Source organism: Danio rerio, chromosome 7 (genome assembly GCF_049306965.1).
Source record: "Danio rerio strain Tuebingen ecotype United States chromosome 7, GRCz12tu, whole genome shotgun sequence".
Classification (NCBI taxonomy): Eukaryota; Metazoa; Chordata; class Actinopteri; order Cypriniformes; family Danionidae; genus Danio; species Danio rerio.
Window position 1 is genome coordinate 6686748 of NC_133182.1, and position 27446 is coordinate 6714193.

At 37.4% G+C, this 27446-nt stretch overlaps 1 protein-coding gene and 2 long non-coding RNA genes across 6 annotated transcripts in view; 2 read left to right on the forward strand and 1 right to left on the reverse strand.

Annotated features, from left to right (window-relative positions):
- Nucleotides 1-108: 108 nt before the first annotated feature.
- LOC141375280 (uncharacterized) lies at nucleotides 109-4727 on the forward strand. Its single transcript, XR_012383067.1, has 2 exons — nucleotides 109-1062; nucleotides 1132-4727. It is a non-coding gene; the product is annotated as an uncharacterized lncRNA (long non-coding RNA).
- A 4501-nt stretch (nucleotides 4728-9228) lies between these two features.
- Nucleotides 9229-27446, forward strand: part of klc2 (kinesin light chain 2) — a 35340-nt gene continuing 17122 nt past the window's right edge. For 2 of the 4 annotated variants that reach the window (XR_012382469.1, XR_012382468.1), the window contains exons 1-5: nucleotides 9229-9537; nucleotides 12758-13013; nucleotides 13205-13508; nucleotides 18623-18839; nucleotides 20425-20614. Coding sequence is in view for 2 of the 4 variants with exons in the window: in XM_073906823.1 (XP_073762924.1) it covers nucleotides 12786-13013; nucleotides 13205-13508; nucleotides 18623-18839; nucleotides 20425-20614 (939 nt within the window). In the remaining 2 variants the exon portion in view is untranslated. The remainder of the gene's footprint in view (nucleotides 9538-12757; nucleotides 13014-13204; nucleotides 13509-18622; nucleotides 18840-20424; nucleotides 20615-27446) is intronic. The other 2 variants (XM_073906823.1, NM_001083550.1) reach the window with 2 other exon arrangements.
- LOC141375281 (uncharacterized) lies at nucleotides 22623-26151 on the reverse strand. The gene is made up of 5 exons (XR_012383068.1): nucleotides 26010-26151; nucleotides 25272-25460; nucleotides 24915-25072; nucleotides 24307-24402; nucleotides 22623-23570 (listed from the first exon to the last, which is right to left on the reverse strand). It is a non-coding gene; the product is annotated as an uncharacterized lncRNA (long non-coding RNA).

Below are 27446 nucleotides of genomic sequence, written 5' to 3' on the forward strand. Positions count from 1 at the left end.
TAAAGTGATTAGTTGACTTTACTTAATAAAAGTGAGTAAACTTGTTGATTTTAAAGCGATTAGTTGACTTTACTCAATAAAAGTGAATAAACTTGTTGCTTTTATAGCGATTAGTTGACTTTACTCAATAAAAGTGAGTAAACTTGGTGCTTTCTAAAGGGATTAGTTGACTACTTGATAAGTGAGTACACCTGTTGCTTTTAAAGTGATTAGTTAATACAAGTAAGTAAACTCCTTGGTTTTAAAGCAATTATTTGGCTATAAAAGTGACTAAACGTGTTGCTTTTAAATCGATTAGTCGACTCAGTTAATAAAGTGAGTAAACCTGTTGGCTTTTAAATCGATTAGTTGACTTTACTTCATAAGGTGAGTTAACTCGTTAGTTTAAAAGCGATTAGTTGACTTTACATGATAAAGGTGAGTACACCATTGATTTTAAAGTGATTAGTTGACTTGACTCAACAAAAGAGAGTAAAGTTGTTGCTGTTAAAGCAATTCGTTTACTTCATAAAAAAAGAGTAAACCCATTGGTTTTAAAGCGATTAGTTGACTTTACTTAATAAAAGTGAGTAAACTTGTTGATTTTAAAGCGATTAGTTGACTTTACTTAATAAAAGTGAGTAAACCCAATGCTGTTAAAGCAATTAGTTTACTTAATAAAGAGTAAACCCATTCATTTTGAAGCGATTTGTTGACTTTACTCAATAAAAGTGAGTAAACTTGGTGCTTTCTAAAGGGATTAGTCGACTACTTGATAAGTGAGTACACCTGTTGCTTTTAAAGCGATTAGTTGACTTTACTTAATACAAGTAAGTAAACTCCTTGGTTTTAAAGCGATTATTTGGCTATAAAAGTGACTAAACGTGTTGCTTTTAAATCGATTAGTCGACTCAGTTAATAAAGTGAGTAAACCTGTTGGCTTTAAATCGATTAGTTGACTTTACTTCATAAGGTGAGTTAACTCGTTAGTTTAAAAGCGATTAGTTAACTTTACATGATAAAGGTGAGTACACCATTGATTTTAAAGTGATTAGTTGACTTGACTCAACAAAAGAGAGTAAAGTTGTTGCTGTCGAAGTGATTAGTTTACTTGATAAAAGTGAGTAACCTTGTTGGTTGTAAAGCGATTAGTTGACTTTACTTAATAAAGTAAGTAAACTCGTTGCTTTTAAATTGATTAATTGTCTTTACAAAAAGTGCATAAACCCGTTGTAACTCTGAACTGTTCAGTTGACTTTTGACTTTTTTTTTTTATAATTATGCACGGAGTTCATTTACATAATAATTTTAAGGCAACATGTTTACTTAAAAACAGTAAAGACAAGTAATCGCTTTAAAAGCAGTGAGTTTACTCACTTTATTAATTAAGGTCTACTAATTGCTCTTTACAGTGTTGCTTTTAATTACTAAAACGTATATAAAAATTAAAAGAAAGAGAATCCATAAAAACAAACGTATTATCTGTAGTAATTTTTCACTTACACGTATCTCAAATTTATAAATGGACGAATTTAAAACACAAATATCAAGTAAGAGAATAATTTCTTGCAGTACTCATGAGCTAAATGGCTAATTAGCATCATTTTTTTCAGCTACAGCTTCCCTTTATTTTTGTAATGGAGCTTGTTACATCACTGCTAACGGCAGCTTTCACAAAAGTAACGTGGTTTATTTTTTTTTATTCCGTCTTGAACTTTGTGAGGTATTCTTGTGAGTGGTAGATGAAGCAGCTAACAAAATGTCTCTGAAATGTGGTTTAAAATAATAGCAAAACAAACAACTATAAAAAAAACTATCTATGAAAATGATGTCGTGCCACAGTTTAGAGTGAAACCAGTGTGTTGTGCGAGTGTGTGTGTGTGTGTGTTTGTGGACAGTAGTGCTCGCTGGTTTGATTAGTCTGTGGTGTTAATTAATGAATTATACGCTCTTCACTTCAGTCAGTCTTTCCACGCAGCCGAATTCTATAACTGCTGATCAGTTATTATTAATACCATACAACGATCGCTACATAATTGATCTGTTGAACTCCTATTGTTATTATTATTAAATCACTTTCCAACTGAAAGGATGAAACCCGTCAAAAAAATTAAGTGAAACATCTCCAAGTTATATTTCACCACAAAAATTGGATGAAAGAAAATTTGTTTGGTTTAAATTCAATCCAGATTTAGGAACCTTTCGTATTATGCATTGCCATGGCATTTTATTGCAGTCCTGTTAAATTAAGAAAATAAATAAATTACCGTTTTGTTGCACACACACTTAAATTCACACCGACTTTTGATGGGAAATTAGAGATTTTTTTATTGTTATTTTTTTACCCTTGCTCATGTGCTTCGAATATAATTATTTTTCTGATTTTTTGGGGGTGATTTATGACCTGAATGTTTATCCAAAATCATTCTGAGTAACTCGTCATGCCGTCTGGGATGAAAATATCGTTTGTGTGGTTAAAAAGTATTCAGAACAACAAGTGTTAAGATCAAGATGGGTCAATTAGAATTTTATTTGTTTTTACAAAGAATCTTAGCAATAGTTTGGAAGTGTGAGTACATTTTTGTTGTGTGCATTAAACAGTCTCTTTTTCCACCCAGATTATTACACTGTAAAAGGTGACTTCTTGACTGAGTAAACTCGCTGCTTTTAAAGCAATTAGTTGACTTTGCTTAATAAACGTGAATAAACCACTGGTTTTAAAATTAGTTGGTTTATAAAAGTGAGTAAACGTTATGCTTTAAGCGATTAGTTGACTTTACATGATAAAGGTAAGTAAACTCATTGGTTTTAAAGTGATTAGTTGACTTCACGAAATAAAAGTGAGGAAATTTGTTGGTTTAAAAGCGATTAGTTGACTTCATAAAAGTCAGTAAACTTGTCGCTTTTTTATTGATTAATTGACTTAGTAAAAGTGAGTAAACTCGTCATTTTTAAAGCGATTAGTTGACTTTACTTGATAAAAGTGAGTAAACTCGTCATTTTTAAAGCGATTAGTTGACTTGATAAAAGTGAGTAAACCCGTTAGTTTTAAAGTAATTAATTGACTTTACTTAATAAAAGTGAGTAAACTTGTTGGTTTTAAACCGATTAGTTGACTTGATAAAAGTGAGTGAACTCTTTGGGTTTAAAGCGATTAGTTGAATTTACTTAATAAAAGTGAGTAAATTTGTTGGTTTTAAAGCGATTAGTTGACTTTACTTAATAAAAGTGAATAAACTTGTCATTTTTAAAGCGATTAGTTGACTTTACTTAATAAAAGTGAGTAAACTTGTTGGTTTAAAAGCGATTAGTTGACTTTACTTAATAAAAGTGAATAAACTTGTCATTTTTAAAGCGATTAGTTGACTTTACTTAATAAAAGTGAGTAAACCCGTTAGTTTTGAAGTGATTAATTGACTTTACTTAATAAAAGTCAGTAAACTTGTTGGTTTAAAAGCGATTAGTTGACTACTATAAGTGAGTACACTTGTTGCCTTTAAACCGATTAGTTGATTTTAAAAGCAACACGTTTACTCCCTTTATAAAGCGATTAGTTGACTTTAAAAGGTCAGTAAACTGGTTATCACTTGGAACTGTTAAGTTGACTTAAATTTTATAATTGCGCATTTCATTCATTTAATTAATAATTGTAAGGCAAAGTGTTGACTCAAGTTTTTTAAGTAAAGTCAACGAATCACTCCAAAAGCAACAGATTTACTCACTTTTTAAAATAAAATCATCTTTTTACAGTGTAAAGACCTTCTAGAACAAAAACAACCCCTATTGATATTGAGAATAAACAGCGAAGAGGTTTATACAAATGCTCGGTGATTTTGTCCCACTTGCTGTCCGTGTTTAACCTTGCATGATCAGCAAACGCACAACAACTTGCAGCAAACTTCAGAAGAAAAAAAGTTTAACAATCACAATAAGCGGCAACTATTTTACAGTCCGAGTTGAAATTTTTATACGTTTCTTGAAGGGGAAATTTTAAAAAAGAAGGGGCAAAAATACAAGAGTCACTGCCAAAGAGTGTCAGCTGTTACATTTTGTTGATGTTGTTTTGTTTTTGTATGTACGTCTGGAGAAATGGCGTTCAGTATTTGTGGAGCAGTCTGGAACGGGATTGTACCAAATTATTTCTTATTTCAGCAACTACTAATTTCCGTTTGGTCTCTCGAACATGGCCTGTGTCGTTATGCGTGTGCTGTGGAGTCTGTTTTCTGCCTGTCCTCGTACCTCTGTGTGTACCCGTGTTGATTCGTCAAGTGAAAATTATACGAAAAAAAACATGAAATGGATTCCAGCGTTCTGATTGGTCGACTTCTTATCCCAACAGCCAATCAGAACGCGAGCCACTTCGCCCAATGCATTTTTGTCAGTGTGATCCGTTGGAGAGATTCTTTTATGCCGCAAGCCGAGGGCGTACTATTATTTAGCTGTGAACGACGGAGAAGCCGAGCTTGTGAATGAGATACGTATTTTTGCACATGCATTTATTCTCTTTTCGCAGTCTTCAGCTCTTTGCCTTTTTGCCTTTAGACAAAAAAACGCTTGTACATATCCAAAGTGCTTGTAATATTGAACTCATGTTCCTTTATGGTGTGTTATTATTTTTTTATTTGACATGTTTTGTAGTACCGCTTTTTCATATATTGAGTTGTCAATCAATAGATGTGGTTATGGACAGTGGAAGTGTTACTTGTATCCTTCTTTTTTTATTTAATAAACACCTGATTTGTATTATGCCCGGTGTCCTTTGTGGGGTTTTTGGTATTTCAGATTGAAAAATTTAGTCTTTATTTCATGTTTTACAAAATGTTTTAATTAGTTTTTTTTATTTGTTAACTAAATTGCTTAACTTTCCCAGAGATGGGTTGCGGCTAGAAGGGCATCCGCTGCTTAAAAACTTGCTGGATGAGCTTGCGGTTCATTCTGCTGTGGCGACCCCTGATTAATAAAGGGACTAAGCTGAAAAGAAAATGGATGAATAAACTAGTTAACATAAACTACAAAAATACAGCAAATTTCAGGTCACAGGAAGTAGCATTTAGAAAAAGGAAGTAAGATGCATTTCCTTATCTTGCTATCCAGGAGAAGTTGTTTTTCTCCAGCCGAGGCCGTCTGTCAGGAAGAAAAAAAACAGGGGAGCCGAAAGAGTAGAAAAAGTACTTCAACTTTAGGTCAATATCTGCCAATTTCACAGATATTTAATGTCCGTCTCCAGATCTGGCCAAATGTTGTTGCAAAGCCGCTAGTTTCACCCTGATGTTTTCCAATTTGCGATCTAATATTGAGTATTAGCAAGCCAGGCACACGACGCGCCATTTCTCCCACCCGTCCATCACGTATCCAGCTGCAAACGTCCCCGCAGGACAAGTGGGCTCTCCCGAGCCCAAACTTCCTGTCGAGAAGATGGTGTCAATTGCATTCAGAGACCAGTTGATCAAATCCATAATTCCGTGTTCATTTGGATAGCAGGGCACAGAGAGCCTCAGAGACAGAACACGAAGACAAGAGGAGCCAGCAAGCAGAGATATAGGACGAAGTGGAAAGAAGTGCGACCGCCTTCGCCAAGAGCCAAAGAAAGAACTCAGAATAATTGAGTATGTTGATGTATTTTCATGTGTTTTGTGGACTTGGAGAAGGCATTCGAACCGAGTCCCTCTTGGCATCCTGTGCGACGGTGCTCTGGGAGTATGAAGCACTCTGTTAAGGGCCGTCTCGTCTCTGTATGAACAGAGTAGGAGTCTGGTTCACATTACCAGCAATAAGTCAGACTTGTTCTTCAGTGCATGTTGGACTCCGGCGGGGCTGCCTTTTGTCAGTGATTCTGTTCATCATTTTTATGGGCAGATTTTCTATGTGTAGCCTTGGGCTGGAGGGGATCCGGTTCGGGGACCACAGGATTTCATCTGTTATTAGCAGACGATGTTGTTCTGTTGGCTTCATCGGACATGGACCTTCAGCATGCTCTGGGGCGGTTTGCTGCCGAGTGTGATGCGGCTGGGATGAGGCCATGGTGCTCCACCGGAAAAAAGTGGTTTGCCATCTCCAGGTTGAAGGAAGTCCTTACCCCAGGTGGAGAAGTTCAAGTACCTTGGGGTTTTGTTCAAGGGTGGAACATGAGATTGACAGGCGGATTGGTGCAGTGGCAGCAGTAATGCGGTCAATGTACCGGTCCGTTGTGGTAATAAAGGAACTGAGCCGAAAGGCAAAGCTCTCGATTTACCGGTCAATCTATGTTCCTACTTCTCCCTAGAATTCTGAATTGCATGGTGTTGCGTGGCGTGTCGCAGAGCAGCGCTTCTGGTGTGTGACCTCTTTTATAGATAGGGTGAGGAGCTCGGAGTAGAGCTGCTGCTCCTCCACATCGAGGGAAGTCAGCTGAGGTGGCTCGGGCATCTGTTGCAGATGCCTCCTGGATGCCTACCTAGGGAGGTGTTCCAGGCATGTCCCACTTGGAGTAGACCTCAGGAACAACCCAGGACACCCTAAAGGACTATGTCTCTTGACTGGCCTAAGAACACCTTGGGATCTGCTGGAGGAAGTGTCTGGGGAGAGGGAAGTCTGGGGTTCTCAGCTAAGACTGCTGCCCCCGCGACCTGGCCCCGGATAAGTGGCAGAAAATGAATGATGAATGATATATTTCCAACTAACTATTATTTTTTCATTACATAAAGCACAATTTATCGTACATAAACCACCCTATAGTAGAACACTTGCATGTATCTGTTTAATACTGTAGGGCGGGGATCACCAAACTTGTTCCTGGAGGGTCGGTGTCCTGCAGATTTTAGCTCCAACCCGAATCAAACAAGCTAATCAAGGTCTTACTAGGTCAGGGGTGGCCACTGAAATCTGCAGGAAGGTGGCTCTCCAGGAACAGGGTTGGCCACCCCTGTACTAGGTATACTTGAAACACCAAGGCAGGTGTGTTGAGGCAAGTTGAAGCTAAACCCTGCAGGGCACCGCACCTCCAGGAACGAGATTGGTGACCCTTGCTGTAGGGTATGTTATACTACAATATACACAATTTACTGTCGTAAAAACTGAAATACTCTACAGTGTTACAGTTTAGGGCAGGGGTCACCAATCCTGGTCCTGGAGGGCCGGTGTTCCTGCAGGGTTTAGCTCCAACTTGCCTCAACACATCTGCCTGGATGTTTCAAGTATACCTAGTAAGACCTTGATTAGCTTGTTCAGGTGTGTTTGATTAGGGTTGGAGCTAAAATCTGCAGGACACCGGCCCTCCAGGAACAAGTTTGGTGACCACTGCTTTAGGGCAACACGGTGGCGCAGTGGGTTGCGATCTCTCCTCGCAGCAAGAAGGTCACTGGTTCGAGCCCCGGCTGGGTCGGTTGGCATTTCTGTGTGGAGTTTGCATGTTCTCCCCGTGTTCCCCCACAGTTCAGACGCGTGTGCTATAGGTGAATTGGGTAAACTAAATTGTCCTTAGCGTATGTCTTTGAATGGGATTGTATGGATGTTTCCCAGTGCTGGGTTGCAGCTGGAGGAGCATCCGCTGCATGAACATATGTTGGATAAGTTGGCGGTTCATTCCGCTGTGTGTGGCGACCCCAAAGGGACTAAAGCCTGGTTTATACTTCTGCGTCAAGTGACCGGCGTAACCCACGGCACATGCAACGCGCATGTAGCTGTGCAGTTATACTTCTGCGCGCTGTCTTTGTTGGTCTGCATTAACACTTCCGAAACGCTAGTTGGCAGTGAGGTGTAAATGTTCCTCTGTGTCGAGTTTCTTTGCTGCTGTTTTGCTTTTCCTGAACACTTCCGGGATGTACAAGTGGCTCAAACTCACTCATTTTGAGGCAGGAACCGGCGGACGTGCAACAACTATAACCATGAAGTAAACACAAAACAAATCTTTCCATCCGGAGCTCCTTCACGGGACTCCACACTTGTAAACAAACTCGCACCATTCACGCGGCTCTCGGTCCCGCCCAGACTCGTCAGCGCTACCAAGCCGACCAATCACAGAGCTTGCACTACACGTTGCGACGTGTAGTTACATTTTTTGAGAGGTGCACGTCAGTGATGCCGACGGCCACGGCAAAGGGCTATGCGTCAGCGCCGTAGCATACGCCGGCGTTTGACGCAGAAGTAGAAATCAGCCTTAAGCCTGATTTATACTTCTGCGTCAGGTGACCGGCGTAACCCACGGCGCAGGCAACGTGCGTGGCTGTGCATTTATACTTCTGCGCGCTGTCTCTGTCGGTCTGCATTAACACTTCGAAACGCTAGTTGGCAGTGAGGTGTAAATGTTCCTCTGTGTCAAGTTTCTTCGCTACTTTTTTGCACTTCCTGAACACTTCCTGAATGTACAAGTGGCTCAAACTCGCTCATTTTGAGGCAGGAACCGGCGGACGTGCAACAACTTTAACTATGAGGTAAACACAAAACAAAACTTTCCATCCGGAGCTCCTTCACGTTACTCCACACTTGTAAACAATCGCTCGCGCGGCTTCGCGCGGCTCTCGGTCCCGCCCAGACTCGTCAGCGCTACCAAGCCGACCAATCACAGAGCTCACGCTACGCGTCGTTGCAACGTGTAGATACATTTTTTTAGAGGTGCACGTCAGCGACGGCGATGGCCACGGCGAAGGGCTATGCGTCAGCGCCGTAGCATACGCCGGTGTTTGACGCAGAAGTATAAATCAGCCTTTAAGCCGAAAAGAAAATGAATGAATGAATGTTACAGTTTAAAAGTTAACTGTAGTTAGGCTTATGCACATTGAATTATTCGTTAACAAAGCGGTCTACTTTTTCTTGTACACTTTACTATAGTATGGTTCAAAAACACTATAGTGTTTACCATACTATTATTTATATGAAGGTGCTTTTCAATTAAAACAATTTTGGATTCCAAATACTGGTCAGACCAGTAACCACTGCAACCACTGTTTCAGAGCACACTAGCATATAGATATATTTAAAACTACTATATACTAATACTAACATCTAAAAAAATTTCTTTAATTTCATGGCACCTTTAAAAAGATAACTAAATGTGTTGGTAATGTAAAAATATGTGTGTAATGTTATTTTTGCGGCTGTTTTTTTAAGATTAAGATTTGCTTAAGATTGTAATATAGTACTTTTATAACGTTCACAAGCCATAAAGACCCACTCTGCGTTTATCGGGCACGCGCGCGCGCCCACCAAGCGCCGTCCACGCCCGGTTCTGGAGGGCGGGTGTAGTAACGTCAGCGCGCAGGGGGGGCAGGCTGTGGATTCTGGGAGCACAAACACACACATCAGCCATTTTTCAGTTTGCTGTGCTCATCCTTTCACTTCAACGCGAACATCCTCACAACGCAGAGCTGAAAGGGACGAGAAAAATGGACGAAGCGAAAGCGGGTCAGCAAACGCACGAGCGGCGGTTTTGCTAATAACAACAAACAAACGAACGCACCAAACACTCGATGGGACTCACACCGTTTACCTGCTAAATCGCCTTTGGGACCGAATCTGGACATCTCTGAATCCATTAAACCACATTAGAAGTTTGAACCCCATCCATAAAGCAGCTTATAAAAGGTATGCTCGTTTTTGTCATTGATTAGCGGCGATGCTAACCTGCAGTCAGTTTGAATGGAGCAAAGTTTAGCCCCCGGTCTGCTAAAAACAATAGCTGTTTGTTGTAATTGAATTGTGCTTAATGTTTAGCGTAAACGAGTATCTGTTACACTACACTTTGTTTAGACTGTTTTAAAGAGTTTTTGTTATACATTCGGTCGTTTATAATCGCCGTCATCCAGACAGTGATGATGCAGTGAATGTTGAATTAAACATTCATTTAGTTAAATAACGTCGCATGAGGATGTTCTGCATTTTGAGTGAGCTAAATTCACTGTATGTGTATGTTTATATTTTGGGTGTTTGTTAATGAGAGCAGGGCCTGCGTTTGTTTGCTGTGCTGGATGAGGGATGTTGTGGTGATGTTGCGGGTCACCTTGATGGATTTTTCCAGATTCCTCCTGAGTTTATCGGGCTGCTTTTAATAACTTTAGGGTGTAAATTGACCACGTGAGGCGTATGTTTGTGTTTGTGAGGTGGTCTGCTGTATTTTTGTGCTGGTGGTCTCGTGGTTTGGGGTGATTGTCTCCGCTGGTGCTGCATTGCAGTCAATAGGCGTGTTGACTGACGAAGAGCGCCTCTGCTGGACGCAGGTGGAAGTGCAGGTCAAATAAACTCATGACGACGACGGTGATGATGAAGTTGGTTTTATATTCACACATTATAACTTTTCCTTTTTTATAATTTCAGAAAACAATGATTTGCCAATTCTAAATAGTTAAATCATATTAGCAGTCAATGACTAGCAAAGTACAGCATTGTTTAAAGTCAAACAAACAGTGCTAATGCTGTTTTAAAGTCATACTTGCATGTGGTTTCATACTGAATATTCAAAGTACCATGGTAAACAATACAGGGAGTGTGTCTGAAGTTGTCACTGAATGAATGTGTGAATATAAAACCAACTTTACCTCAATTGATGATGTTAGCAATGTCATCATGTTACTGCAGTCATTTGTACATTGATTATATTGTTTTATCTTTATTTTATTAGCAAAATTTCATATACACAAACAGAAGTTTTAGTATTAGTAGTTTTAGTATTTATTTAGATTATTTTACTGTGAAATTGTTGAAAGCAAAAAATCTGAGATCATTATACTATTTATACTTATTATATTTTTTATTAACTGGTAATTCTTAAAATCATTGAATGTAAAGATTCTGAATATTTATACTTTGTGGATTTAAAAATATATATTTTTACAATTTTTATATTAGGTTTTTATGTTCACAATTTATATTGAGTTGTTGTATGTATGTTTCTGGTGGTTTGTGCAACAAAAACAAAGTGGAAAATATTGTATACATAAGTATTATATAGTTATATACATAGCCTTAACCCTTGTTGTCTCTGTTGGGGGTGTTTTCATCCACTCCAGGGTGACTTTGAGGCTTAATATTGCCACAACTTTTCAGCAAATGCAATGGCTTTTGGTGATGAATCTTATTTTGACACACATCTACTGTAAAAATGACACATTTTACCTCTTTTCAACAAGGAAAACAAGCATCAAGAAAGCATAAGGTGTCATGGCTTGCAATCAAAAAAATTGTTATAATGGAAGACAATAAAACAAAAACAGCCACCAAATAACAAAAGGGTTGTCAATTTGAACAATGCCCAAGGGTTAATTAGTATTTAGTATAATACACATACATGCATTACTGTATATAATTTTTTTTTAGCTTTCTTGAAATTATTTTTCAGATATCTTCTAACGAGTGATGCTTAACATAGAAATAATGTTTTAACATAATATTTTTTTAATAATAACTTTATGATGGCGATCTAGGATATTTTGCTAGTTATTTTGCAAGATACTTCGGAAAAATTCAAATGTTTTAGGGCGTAAAAATATTGATTTTAGCGGTTGTTACATTTTTATTTTTTGCTTTTTTTCCCAATTCCTGCAAAATAAAACAAATAAGACTTTACCCAGGAGACAAACATAATAATAATAATAACAATAATAATAAAAAAGGTCTTGCTTTGATTAAACATTACTTTTACAAATATTTAACAAATAATTATTTATTTTATTTATACAGGGACAATGTACAACATGACAAGCTAATTTACATCTTAATCACTTAATTAAAGTTTTACAGGCTAATCATTTTGTTGTTAAGACCTCATCTGTATGTTTTTGTTTATCTATGTGCACGGATGAACCGATATCATTTTTTTTTTACAAGCCGATACGAGTATGAATATTTAAATTTGTGTACTTGCTGAAACAGAGTACCGATTCTGATACTTGGATTTTGTTTTAATGAAAGTGCAATTATTTAAAAGGAGGTTTTATTTTTTGCCTGTAGCAAGGATGAACACAAAAATCTTTAACAAAAGGCAATTCCAAGCCAAAAATATACACACATTGTAAGATAACTTATCGATTACCGATTAAGCATGGATGTTTATAGGATAAGTTATCCTTGTGCTGACGTGTGTCAGCGATTTCACACATTACATAATCAAGTGTGTGCAGTTTACGTTACCTTATAGAGTCACTCTCTTGACATTGCATATTTGGGATGCATAAAACACTGTTATGTGCAGTTCTTCGCTTTATTCGCAAGTCCTGTCGTTAATCCGTTGGCCAGGTAATTGGGTGGTTCGCGTGTGGATAAGATCAACAGTTGGTTATGCAAACTTTAACTGCTTTCTCTAAAATATTTAGTTGTTTTAAGTGGTTTCATCTTGACAGACTGCCCTCAGTGTGCCCACATTGTGCGTGTGTGAGAGAGACTTGGCGCATCTCTCCATAGAACTCCATAAAAAAAATCTTAATCTGTTTTGCAAGGGCCTATCTAAAGGGTTAATGATGCCAACTGGCGATCAACAATAAAAATGAAAAGTTTTAACTTATCCCATCAGGGAAAAGCACAAACTATCAAGAATGCATGATTATATTGTGTCAAGGCTTTGCAATTTAAAATGTGCTTATAATGGAAGTCAATGAGGCAAAAACAGCCCCCAACATAACGAAAGGTGGAGTCAATTTGACCAGTTCACCTCAAAATGAAAATACAGTCATTTAATCATCCTCCCATTGTTTCAAACCTGTTTAAGTTTTTTTTTTTATTCCACTGAGCACAAAAGTAGTTCATTTTTATAGTGATATGTGCAAGATGGCGTGATGTTGATGGGTTTTTGTATATGTTGTTTTTTTTCCAGCAGGTGTGTGTGTGTGTGTCAGTGGGTGATGTCCACCATGGTTTACCCTCGTGACGAGGCTCTGGAGCGGCTGACGCAGGATGATATCGTGCTCAACACTAAAGCGGTGATGCAGGGTTTGGAGACGCTGCGAGGGGAACACGCTCAACTCCTCAACACCATCCTGGACTGCAGTCAACCAGCCGGAGCGCAGGAGAAATCCAGACTGCTGCGCAAGAGCCTGGAGGACATCGAGCTAGGCCTGGGGGAAGCACAGGTGAAACACACACGCCTAGAGCTCTCCCAATTATGATACTTGGCTGATGATTAACTCAGTATTGTGGTTATGCAATGATTTGTCTATTTTGGGACCCATGCATAAATCAAATAAACATGCATACATACAGCTGGAGTCAGAATTATCCAGTTATCATGTATATGTAATGGGAATATGTGTGTGTTGGTCAGGTGATCATCGCTCTGTCGGGTCATCTGAGCGCTGTGGAGTCAGAGAAGCAGAAGCTGCGTGCTCAGGTGCGTCGTCTCTGTCAGGAGAACCAGTGGCTGCGGGACGAGCTGGCGAATACCCAACACAAGCTGCAGAAGAGCGAGCAGAGCGTCGCACAGCTGGAGGAGGAGAAGAAGCATCTGGAGTTCATGAACCAGATCCGCAAGCTGGACGAGGACACATCGCCCTCTGAGGAGAAGGCTGGGGAGAAGGAGAAGGACAATCTGGATGACCTGTTCCCCAACGATGACGACCAGGGGCCAGGTGAGGATTGAGACACTGATTATAGCTGTGTTATGATGCTGTTTCTGTTAGGTTAATTAGGCAAGTCATGGTATAATGATGGTTTGTTTTGTAGACAATTATAAATATAGCTTACAGGGCTCGAAATTAACTTTTTTACTTGGTAGCACCGGTGCTCCCAACTTAAAACTTTAGGAGCACCAGAAAAAATTTAGGAGCACCCACCAAAAATGATTGAGCACCGCTGCAATTTGTATTTTAAGGGATTTATTGTATTTTAAAACAACATCAATAAGGACTAACAAAAACCAGAAACAACTATCTAACTAATGCTGAGATGACATTGATATTTGTGTGCAACAATTCCAAAATGAATGTCGAATAATTATAAAATATTAATGATGATGAAAATGACAATAATAGTAACAATGAATTACATTTGTCATCATCATGCTGCCTTGAATGTGCATGAATGCAAGTTATCAGCTATAAAAAGTCTGTTACTTTATGAAAAATAAATGTATAGTTTGCATCAAACAAAAATGAAGCATTGCAGTAAGAAATATTTCTTTTGTACAGCTGTTTATATATGCATGTCAGTTTAATAAATAATATTTCTGCTACAAAACAAACAAAAGATTTTAACAAATAATTAAATTCAAGGCTGAAAGCTGCAAAACAGTCATCAGTAACTAAATAAAAAAATATATATACACCTCAAGAAAGAATAGACAAAAGAAATTAAGTCTCACTTCTATCACTCTTTAAAAAGTTTTGGTTTCAGTTTGTGTCAATTTAAATGTTCAGTCTGAGCTGATTTTCATTTTTCTGTGTTAGTGGAAAAGCAGGCGAGTCAGCCGATGCAATTAATGAGCAGGTTGAACAGGATTCTTGCTAATACCACCGGCGCAAAACCGCTGTTTGTTATGAGCCGCAGTTTCAGTGTAAACTTGGTAAAGGCGAGCTTCTTTGGCGATGATATGTACAGTATTAGATTTGACTTTTAGCGGACATTTGCGCTGAACACGCAGTGAATGCAACGCATCGAGATTCGGGTGAAGCACGTACTCGATTGATCTCAGCTGGCGGATCAATATCCACCACATGTGATCATCGCTCTCATATGCGCCTCAACTTTAGGTAGGGTTTGCAAACCTGTGTGCTTTAAGTTTTCACTCTTCAGCTGTTTGCATTTCTCGTGGTCATAAAAGCTCCTTCCCTGTCATCTGACAGCGGAATACTTTGAGTGATTGACGGCTTATATGAACCAATATAGCGGCTGGGAAGAGCGATTCAGCACGTTTTTAGAAAATAAGAAAACAGGTCGCACTACAACCATTATCTGCAGGCGCACTAATGCTCCCATATATACAATGAGGTCGCATAGATTAATTTTTGGGCGCATATGCGACCAAAATGGTCGCAATTTCGAGCCCTGGCTTATAATGACTTTAAAATGTTATTTAAAAAATTAAAAGTTGCTTTAATTCTAGCCGAAATAAGACTTTCTCCAGAAGAAAAAAATATTATAGGAAATACTGTGAAAAATTCCTGCTCTGTTAAACATCATTTGGAAAACATCACATGAGGGCGAATCATTTTGACTTCAACTGTACATCCAACTGAAAGAAAAACAGTGTAGGACCACTTGAGTGGGAGGAAATGGAAACTGTTCCTTTAATAGCATGTGTAAATGGATGCTTTTTTGTCAGTCCGAACAACACAATATAGGTGTAAATGAGGTCTAAAATGTTTGGGCTTGTTAATTTTCGCTCACTTCCTCAACACCTTTAATGAAAGAGGATTTGTAAATCTGAAGACTCGTGCATGTTTATTGCTCATTTATAGCGTTTTTGGAGGTGCTTTTGCAACATTAATGTCCAAGCAATTTGTTCACTAGCGATGAGCAGAGTTAATGTGCATAATCGGATTTTTGATGTTTATTGAAAAACAGAAATAAGGTGGGGCTACACTAATTTACACTTCTGACACTCGCAGTAGTCACCCTCATTCTTTTTCCTTGTGCATTCATCACGTAATATTCCCCCTCTTCTGTTTATTCTCCTCTAATAGTGCACACAAATGTGTGCAGGAAAAGATTACAAGCTATGAAAGAAAATTAAGTGACTCGCTTTCAGATCTGTAATTCATGTGTGCTTATGGCCCGTTTCCACTGAGTGGTACGGTACGGTTTGGTTCGGTACGCTTTTATGGCCATTTCCACTGTCAAAAGGCGTACCGTACCACTCTTTTCGGCACCCTTTCGAAAGGGTACCAAAACACGAGAAAGGGTACCAAAAGGCGGAGCTAGACGTGCAGCTGAATGCTATTGGTTTACAGAGATACGTCATTCACTTGCGCAAAAAGGCAGAATGAAAACAATAGAGCCGCCATGTTTAAAATACACAGCAGAGAAGATTACAGCGTAATAAAATATACATATAATAACGAGTCATGGTCGACCCCGGCTTAAACAAACCTTGTCGTCGTCTTGATGAACAGCCACAAAGCTAAGAAAAAAAGGAGATTTTACCCTGTGACCCGTAGTTTTTTACGAGCCAGTCTGAAGAGCGAGCGGTTTAGCTTTCTTGCGTGCGCTTGCCGCATGTCTATATCTGACATAAAAAAAAACTTCTCGAGTTGATGATAATAAAGTGCGCTTGATTATTGACGTGCTTTTGAAACCTGATCCTGTCAGACACTAACAAACGCGAGAGTGAAGAGCAAAAAAACAAAGGAGAAGCCAGAAAAAAAGAAGCACATTATTTTTTCAGCAAGCGTGAACAAACTGCCATGTTTAACTATTATCATCACCTTTTGGACTATTATGAACTGGGAATGATGGAATTGCTCTCTAACAGAGGCTACATGTGCTGCTGAAGATTACAGACACAGATGAGAGGTCTGCTCTGACTGTGGGCTGTATGTTCATTTTGTTTTTGAACCTAAATAAGAACTAAATGTCTGCTGTGTGTATATTTTCTGTAATTGGTAACATATCGGAGACTGTTAGGGCCTGTATTTGTTCATACATGTTCATTTATTTATTAATTTTCTATAATTGCAGACGTTACAGTAGGCTATTTCGCTAGTCATTGATCTGCAGTTCTCAAGTCATGTTCATAGAAAAGTTAGTAACAAACATTTACACAGAAGTATTTATGTGTATAAAGCATCTGTTTTGTGAGAAGAGCTTCTCATATGATTTGTGAGCGACCCGTACAGACGTAAACATTCTGTCATACACCACGCCCACCAAAAGGGTATCCTTGGTAGTGGAAATGCAAGCCTAATAAAGGTGATCCGTACCGAACCGTACTGTACCAGTCAGCTGAAACGAGCCATTAGACTGTTTTGTGCTTGAGTGCTACCAAGTGGTGTTTTACTGTAACTTCAGAAGCTTAATGCTCGTGAACAAAAGCATCAATGAACTAGATGAGCCTGAGGTCAAACTAGATGAGCCTGAGGTGCTTTTTTAAAAACAACGGGACTAGTTCAATAATAATTGCATATGTTTTTCTTAATTATACTCACATTTAAACTTTGTCATCTAATTCACAACACTTGCATATGCACATGAAGTTTGTTCTTAAGTTTCCGCTTGCACGGAATGGCTGCGTTCGAAATCACATACCTGTATATTACATAGAACGGTAAAAATAGTATGCATCCCAAGTAGTATGTCTGAAATCATAGAAGTCAAAAAACAGTATGCGAGAATTACCCGGATAACCCACTACTTCTGGTGAGCTTCTGATGTGCACATCAGATGCACGCTATGCTATCCCATGATGCCCTGCAAGAAAATTAATAAATGGCAGTGAAGCAACGCAACTAACGAGAGTAGGTCACATGATCAGGACAAAATGGCAAATGTAGTACGTCCGAATTCCATTCATACTGTTCACATTCATACTATATAGAACGCACTTTTCTAACAGTCGAGAAGTAAATTTAAATTAAAGTGCAGTACTTGCTGAGTAGTAGGTGATTTCGGAGACAGCCAACGAGTTTTTCCTCTTCAATATGCTACTTTTCTATTGTTTTTTTTTTTTCAATATAAACACTTGCTTGATGGACGTGTTTGACCGTTACACTCTCTCGCATCTTTTGAAGTGCCGTACACGTGAACGCAGCTGTTTTTTAAACGCTGTGTCAAGTTGAAAGATTTTCAACATTCACATGCAGCGCTGCTCATTACTGTCAGTTCCACAGCAGTGGACCAATTAGAAGAGCTCGGAGGCGGAGCAGCTGTTGCCAGCTTTGCTTATAGTGAAAAGTTGGCATGACAACTGTTTTATTTACCATTATATCATGACGAAGGAGGCGCTCAGTGTGGCTTTGTCCGTATATCCTGGGTTATATGATGTATCTTCATGTGCTTAACATATTGTTTTCCTATTTCTCATAGGTCCGCTATTGTTATTCTTATGTCATGTTCATAATGTCGCATCCGGTAGACATCGCAATGCACTTTTTAAAAAACCTATTTCTGAGCACCGCGTCAAGCGAAACAAAGATGCATTCTGTGTGAATGAACCCTAACTATCAAGATAACGATAAAAATATAGCTCTAATTCTAATGCTAAATGATTATTGTGTTCTTGACTATTATTATTTTGTACAATTACCAATTTTAGTATGAAAGTTTTTGGTGTATCACAATATATATATATATATATATATATATATATATATATATATATATATATATATATATATWTTATATATATATATATATATATATATATATATATATATATATATATATATATATATATATATATATTTTTTTTTTTTCTTTTTTAAGATTTATTTTTGGCCTTTTTTGCCTTTATTAAGTAGATAGGACAGTATTATAGACAGGAAGTGAAGTGGGACAGAGACAGGGGGTAGGGACGGGAAATGTCCTCGAGCCGGGTTTCAAACTCAGGACGTCCTGAAATACTACTGCACCATATTTCAGCGCACTAACCTCTAGGCTATTGCGCCAACCACAGTTAATTTTTTTTTTTTTGTAAAAATGTCCATTCACACATTTCACTACAAGTTTATACGTATTATCAGCAATAATGTCGCAAAATATTCAGTGTGCACAAGCTGGTTTGATATGCTGTTGTTTTGTGGTCTCTCAGCTCAGCCCAGTGGTGAAGTAGCGGCGCAGCAGGGTGGATATGAGATCCCGGCTCGACTGCGGACGCTTCATAACCTGGTGATCCAGTACGCGTCTCAGGGCCGATACGAAGTGGCCGTGCCGCTCTGCAAACAGGCACTGGAAGATCTGGAGAAAACATCTGGACACGACCATCCCGATGTGGCCACCATGCTCAACATCCTTGCACTGGTCTACAGGTCTGAGATCAGTGTTATTTTCCTTTTAATGAAATTTATTTAAAGGCGCCTATTATGCAAAAATCACTTTTATAAAGGGTTTTAACAGTTGCGCGGCAGTAGTGTGGGAATATAAACAGCTTCTAAATGTATTAATTTTATTTTTAATAATCACACTTGATATAAACAGTCTGCAGAAACACTTTGATTGACATCAGAGGGGGGGATAGCCCCGCCCACTAGTAACCATCTCCCACATTAGCATAGGACTCTAGTCTTGTTTTTGAATCTGCCACTATGCTGACACACAGGCATTTATAGCTCCACCCTCTTCTGAAAAGAGCACAATCTCATTTGAATTTAAAGCGACAGTCACCAAAACGGTACAATTAGGAGTAAAGCCTAAAAAGAGACACACAATAGTATCTGAGGCTTGCGGTATGTCTCCCACATACTCATTCTGACTTATTATTCTACTATGCCTTGGTATAGCCAGATTTTTATTATAGGGCACCTTTAAGTGCATATATTTATAAATTAATTGTAAGAAAGTTTACGGCCCTTTGGCCGCCGGGAAGAAGGAGGCGGAGAACCGACGCAGTTTTGAAATATTTATTAATAACAGAGACTGCAGCTTCTTATGGAGACTTCCGTCTAAACCAAAACAAACAGACGGCAGTCTCCGTGTCAAACTGAAAGCAAAAGTGAAACAATATGTCCGGGCCCGGTCCTCTCTCGGCTTCCTCTGCCATCGTTCCTCCTCTTATAGTCAAGAGCTCCTTCCGTGGGATTCGAGTCCAGTGCGCACCACAGGTGCATCCACTTATGCGGCGGCCTCATTCCGTTCCCACGGCTCTCGGCCACACCCCCTCGCTACAGTAATATACTGCCCTCTAGAGTTATAAATCGGATTTACAGAAGATTTTTGTATTGTTTTTATTTGCAGTTGATAATGCAGTATTACTGCATTTAAAGATAAGCAAATGCATGCAAATGTCAACCATGCCATGAAAGAAATTAAGTTTTCACCAAAGTAGCGAAACCCTTTCTAAGTTTTTTTGTGTAGACTTGTGTTTTACAGGGCTGTAAAAATACTCGAAAATGTCTCTGTCTGTGTTTTCAAACAATTATATTTGATTTACCAAAGTCTCACAAGTGGCAGTTTATGAGGAAACCTTCACACATCAGTCAAATCAAATAAATGCAAAAATGTCAAATAAAATAAACTCAGTCATGTTTGTTCTATAGTGAGCAACTTTTATTCTTTTGATGAGCATTATTTCTTTTGGGTTGTGCAGTTTAATCCACAGAATTTCTACAAAGTATGTTGTAGACTGTAAACTCGCAGACTTTTTTGGTCACATCATGTTTATTTCCCTCATTTAAAATATAAAAAATGTTTACAGATTGATATATTTCTGATCCCATAACTCTGTGGTTAGTTGTTTTGGAAAATAAAAACAGTTGCTTCAATAAAATTTTAACATAAACTTTCTATGTGAATTTATGTTTTGGGTTTATATTGCAAATGTCAAATCCATAACGCTGGAATCGCTCTGATGCTAACCAGACTAACACATCTTTGTGTTGTGTGTGTGTTCTTCAGGGATCAGAATAAGTATAAAGAGGCGGCTCACCTGCTGAACGACGCTCTGGCCATCAGAGAGAAAACTCTGGGTAAAGATCATCCTGCTGTGGCCGCTACGCTCAACAACCTGGCTGTGCTATACGGCAAACGTGGAAAACACAAGGAGGCTGAGCCTCTCTGCAAGAGAGCGCTGGAGATCAGAGAGAAGGTCAGAATCCGCACATTTAACTTGTACCCAGGCCATGTCCACACAGGTATTTTTATAAACAGAGTTTTCATGTGTATGAAGATTTTATTTATTTTTATTATTTTTTATCGAAGGCGGGGAAAAACTTTGTGATGCATGTAAAGGGGATGCCGAAACCAACAGGGGGCGATAATTACAATAACAACACTAACTTCCCACCAAACAGCGAAGTATTAAGTATTTTCGTGGGCAAACTGCACACAAGTCAATCTAAACATGAGAACAGAGGCGGGTTACAGCCCAACAATGCAGAATATGCCATACATTTGCTATGAACGTGTGAAATTTGTCTCATTCATGTCTTGGGCATTTGTTTTAAATGTGTTCAGAAAGGAGAAACTGTGTGCATGCTGACGTCATGAGGTGAAAATCTTCACCTCCTGCTGGAGTTTTGGTTTCAGTATACCTGATAGGGCCTCATTGTTGAGCTTCCTGATTTATTGTTTTGGGCTCCAGTTGAAGTCAGAATTATTAGCCCCCCTGAATTATTAGCTCCCCTGTTTATTTTTTTCCCCTATTTCTGTTTAATGGAGGGAAGATTTTTTTAAGCACATTTATAAGCATAATAGTTTTAAAAACCCATTTCCAATAACTGATTTATTTTATCTTTGCCATGATGACAGTGAATAATATTTTACTTGATATTTTTCAAGACACTTCTATACAGCCTAAAGTGACGTTTAAAGGCTTAACTAGGTTAATAAGGTGAACTAGGCAGGTTAGGATAATTAGGCAAGTTATTCTATAACGATGGTTTGTTCTGTAGATTATCGGAAAAAAAATTAGCTTAAAGGGGCTAATCATTTTGTCCCAAAAATGTTTTTTTAAAAATTCAAAACTGCTTTTATTCTAGCCGAAATAAAACAAATAAGACTTTCTCCAGAAGAAAAAATATTATCAGACATACTGTCAAAATTTCCTTGCTCTGTTAAAAATCATTTGGGAAATATTTATAAAAGAAGAAAAAAATCAAAAGGGGGCTAATAATTCTGACTTCAACTCAAAGTATGGCTGAACGATATTAGGAAAATCTAACGTTGTGATTTTTTTAAACGTTTTTTTTATTCTTAATTGTATATATTGTAATATGAATGCAATTTCATTAAAAAAAAAACATTTGTAAAGAATTTATCATTTTAGATTGATCGGTATGATTCTCTATTGGAGTGCATAAAATATAATAAACAATCTACAAGCTTTAATTCAATAAAGAAAAATATAAAAATTAAACAAACATCATTTTATTGTTTTCCAAGGAGACGAACTGTATTCAGGTATACAGTAGTTGAGTTATCCAATGTAATCTAATACTGCTGAGTTTTCGTTATGCAGTCATTATTAATTAGTTCTAATTAGCTAATATTTTAATAATTAGTGTTAATTAGTTACAAATGTTACAATTTCTTAGACCTGAATGCTTTTAAAACCCTCACACAGTCACAGGCTTGACAAAACACGCGCCAAATTATAAAATATAATCCAGACTCAACATTACGTATACTCGCGATGTGACTATTGTGAATGAAGCGCAGCCCTAACTCAGTCAAACAATACTTTCTTTTCTGATAACATTCATCCTACACTGTAAAAAAAAAAAGTTGAGTAAACTTAAAATAATTAGGCAACCTATCACACATAGCTTTTTGAGTTAACTCAACAAACAGGGTTTGAAGACCAGTGAACTCAAAATATTTTGTTGAATTCTTTAGTTCTCTGAACAAAAAGTATCATGTTCACCCAACAAGATATTTTTGTTTGCTGAACAAATATTATCATGTTTACTCAACAAGATCTTTTGTTTGCTGAACAAAAATTTTCACGTTTATTCAACAAGATCTTTTGTTTACTGAACAAAAATGATTATGTTTACCCAACAAGATTTTTTTAGTTTACTGAACAAAATAAAACAAACTGATTCATTATGCATTTACTATTAATTTTTAGGATTCAAATTAAATACACAAGAATAGTCAATTCACTTTTTTTTATTTTTAACTGAGTTCAAATCACAATCCAAAACATTTGCATACAAAATCAGCATTTGACATTAGCCGTGTTCAGCATTGGGCTAGTTTGTACACAACTAGTACTAAATGTTTCCAGATTTGAAAAGATTGTACACTGCCTCAACATAAAATAACTGGCAACCTTACTAAAACCAAGCTATTAGTGTGTCTAAACACTCAAACCAGGTGAATATACAATCATCTAATCAGAGTAAACCCTAAAAGCCACTCCATTCATACAGTCTTTAAAGTGTACTGCACTTTTGTCAACAAAGTACATAAAGTCCAAAAACAGACCTCAAAACATTGAAACAGTGGCACATTAGGAAGTGGTCACGGGTCAGTTGCCGTTACTGTGTGGAGTTTGAATGTTCTCCCTGCGTTCAAGTGGGTTTCCTTTGGGTTCTCCGGTTTCCCCCACAGTCCAAAGACGTGTGGCACAGGTGAATTGGGTAGGCTAAAATTGTCCGTAGTGTATGTGTGAATGAGTGTGTATGGATGTTTTCCAGAGATGGGTTGCAGCCGGAAGGGCATACGCTGCGTAAAACAAGTTCATTGCGCTGTGGCGACCCCAGATTAATAAAGGGACTAAGCCGAAAAGAAAATGAATGAATGAATGAACTGAACTCTCGCAGATCATGTGCCACCAACCTCCATAAAACATGCTGAATCACTTAAAAAGTATATTTGAGTTCTTTTGGGTGTTCCATATTCAGTCTATACAAGAGGCTGAACAAGTAAGCGAAGGCTGCAGGCAGATGTGTGATATCCTGAAGTACTATGGCCTCCTCCAAGATTTTAGCGAGGTTCATCACATATTGCAGGGATGCAGAAGTGCCATTATCATCTTCCACCACAGTGAAGATTCCAATCCTTTAATCTCTGGTGCTGTGGTCTTCAGGGTCCGTGTCCTTATAGGAGATTAAGTAATGGGAAAATTAATTGATGTGTAATATTAATTACTACTTATTAATGTTATTACTATTATGCAAAGAAAATAAAAACATGTAATACTTTCATACATACAAACAGTAACACTTTGAATAGTCTATAATATATAATAATTGAATAATATATTGACAACTTTTTAATATTTAGCAATTTTTTAAACTTTTATTTTACATAAAATTGCAAAGATTTACTTTTATTTGATACAGTTTCAATTGTGAAAGTTGTTTATTGTCCTGTTTAGAATATAACTGAGCCTTTAATTGTCATTCATAAGGGATTTATAAAGCATAAATAGTCCTCACTTTAGATTAGGTCACAACTGGATGAAGTTAAGCTCATAAAGCATATACTAACATACAAAGTAACTATTATTACATACCTTAATATTAGGATATTTAAATGTTAATTTGAATAGTTTATTAATCGTGTACTTAAGCATTCTGAATGATCTTAAAAACACCAACTATTCTTAAATAACTGGTTTGTAAATAATGCAATACTTAAATTAGTAATACAAATGAATCATTAAAGTTAAAAAAAATACAATCATTGAGCACTTCATGTAGAGTTATGCTTAACAGAAAATAAATTAACTATTCGCTAATACTAAATAAATTATTTATAGCGTGCAGCTATTAAAAGTGTTACCAAGCAGACTAATAAATGTAGAATAGGGTATGAAAATGGGTAACTTACCAGACATATCTTGAGAAAGCAAGCAGAATTTTTACGAAGAAAAATTGGCAATCCCTCAAGAGCTGCTCTTTCTCGATCGGTGACAATATCAGTGACCTAAAGGAAAGTCATTTACAAAGGGTGTTTTACAATCTTATTGTTTTGTAAGTAAAAATGTACTTAGTACATTTAAATGAGCATAGTATTTTATTCATGCTGTTGAAAAAACACATGGCTTTATTTTTAAAAAAGAATTTTGTGGTTTCCATACAATGGAATTTGATAATGGTTGTGTTGGCAAATTTAGAAAAATGTTTAGTTTCATGTGACAATTACTTTGAGTTAAAAACTACAGCTATTATTTTCTATTTTCCTCTTTGAATGTATTCATTTGAAATGGTCACTCAAAACAAGTGAAACATCTGTTATTTATCTTACTTCCATCTCACAATCAAAACACAACTTGACACAATTAAAATTAATGCAAAAGGGCTGGACAATTAAATTGTTGCAATTACGTTTTATTAGACTGTATTACCTGAGCATGAAATTCTTGACAGGACAAAATATGTTGCACATGTTAAAAACATCAGACGGGTGTATAAGAAAAAAAAAATCTTAATGAGTACCTGCTCATCCATCTTGTTTAAAGTTGTATCCATCTCTGGACCCATTGAATCCCTTCTTTTCTGTAGAGTTTCAGGAGAGGTGCTGTATATTTATCAAGTCACTCGATTAACTGTCTCAGGAGATCTACATTACAGATCTGAGAAAACTCTGTGCAGATCTACAATATACAAAAAAAACATACATATTAATTTTTACACATAATATATATATATATATATATATGTAAATATTTAAATGTTCAAATGCTGAATACAGATGTATTTTGAATTACCTATAATAATAATGTTGTTTGTTATTTTTAGCATTATCATTACTACCTTGAATGAAACCAAAGCAATTGCAATATAGTGACTTACCTCTTCCTTAAAGTCCAGGTTATCTCTCTCTAATTTCTTCCTGGCTAAATCTCAACAACTTCTTTTGGGCAAAGAGAAAAGGTTTCTTGCATCTGCTGGTGAATGACCGTCAAATTTCACTGATGATAACAAGTCTCACCTCCTCAAGGAAATCTTGCATTGAATTATGTCATTGTCAATATTTCAGTCCTTTTGAGCAAAAAGAAAGAAAAATATATATTTAGCCCTTTATATTTTTTATGTAAATAAAAGCTAGCTGACTGTTAAAGCAAGTTGGTCTGAATATGATAGACATTTAGTCGAGCTAACAAATCAAGCAATGAATTACATGAAAATCACACGATTTTCAAACAAATTACACAGTTAAACACGTCACCGTTTGTTCCACTGGCTCTGGTTCGAAGGGAAAAAAGGTTATGATGTGCGCAATGCTGACAGCAATCTAGATAAACAGGACATAATGTTATATTTGACTTGGATACCTGATCTGGTATGTTATATGATACTCATTGTATTAATCGTGAGTTATTAAAGCAAATGACTCGATTGAAATCGCTATTTGTTTCAAATACATTCACTCTAAACTTTTATTGATGTAAATAGCCAAAACCAAGTGCACGAAACAAGTAACTCACGGCTAAATTATAACAAATAGTTCCGTATTAGGATACACGCGCACATCAAAGCCAACATATCAAATATTATAACGTTAGATGACAACAAAAAAGACATACATACCTATGATTTAGCAGAAACGTCGTTGGCGTGCTCTTAACTAGGGATGGCTGACGTGAAACTGATGTTTAGACACAGTGTCGAGATCCCGAAGCGCAAGTGTTTCGAATCACTGCACCGAAGCATGATCCGAAGCACCCAAGTCAGGTGACTAAAGTGTTTCGAAACACCTAGTCACGTGACTAAAGCGATTCAAAGCATCGATCAGCTTAGAAACGTTTCGAGACCTGGTGAATCCTAATTTGACTGCCAAGGTCTCCAAATTATCTCTGTCTCAAATGGCTTAGAGCACTGTGGGTTTGCTTATTGATTCTATGCTTAGCATGATGTTTTGGGTTCGAATCCCGACTTCGAAATCATGGTTTTATGTATTTTAATCATGTATCTGTTTTGTGTAGCCTAAATAGGATACAGCTACAGTTACGCCATCAATTTAGCATCATTTTTGTAACACTGTAAAACAATAATAAATATTTTTACAGTATGGTTGGGTTTAGGGTTTGGGTAGACATTAATAAAATACAATAAATGGGAAATTTAATGAATAATATAAATAATTCTTGATAACTTCAGGCCACCGTTTTTGATCTAGCAACAACCCTGTTTTAAGACAAAAACAAGACATATTTATTCACAAATTGTTTATTCGGATATCAGACCAATGTTGAAACAAAACGATACAAGAGCAAAGCATTACCAACTGGTATTAAAGCATTTCAAAACAACTGTGATAGACTGGCTTCAAAACCTACTAACCCTGCATGGATGTCTGACACCTTAACCACTGTACTATGTTACTTGAAGGATTCCCCTTTCACAAAATGGGGTTTAATCCCTCAATTTGTTCAATCGTTCTTTGCTGAGGCTGTTTCAGTGCAATATATATAAAAAATGACCACTAAATGTCACTGTAGAGTGAGGTTTCGAAACGTTTCGAAGCTTCGACACATTAGGTGCGTTCGACTTCATGCAGCGCTGCGCAGATCGATCGAAATCTGTCTTAAAGCGGTGCATTCTGGTTAGAAATCTTGTCCGGATTGATGCTGCGCCGACGCCACGTGACTGTCACATGTGGCATCAAAGTACCGCGACAGCGCTCCGAGATCAGTCGGCAAACTCAGACCGTGCAGCTTCTGAAGAGCGACTGCAGGAGCTTTGATGACGACACTGATATTACACGATTGGCCGAGTTCACCACATGACAACAAACACGTGTATTTCGGGTTTATAATTGGACAAATTCCGATTCAAAAGTTTCAAAACAAACAATTCCCTTTTCACACCCTCTCTATCCTGTACACATCTTGCTTATTAAAAGACTACAAATATTTAATCATCTTTTGTTAAATAATCTGGTTATAAAGGTTAGCTTGTTTGCACAGGTTTGTTTTTAACTTTTTTATACAGACTATTTACTGCATTCATCTCCACGAACGATTT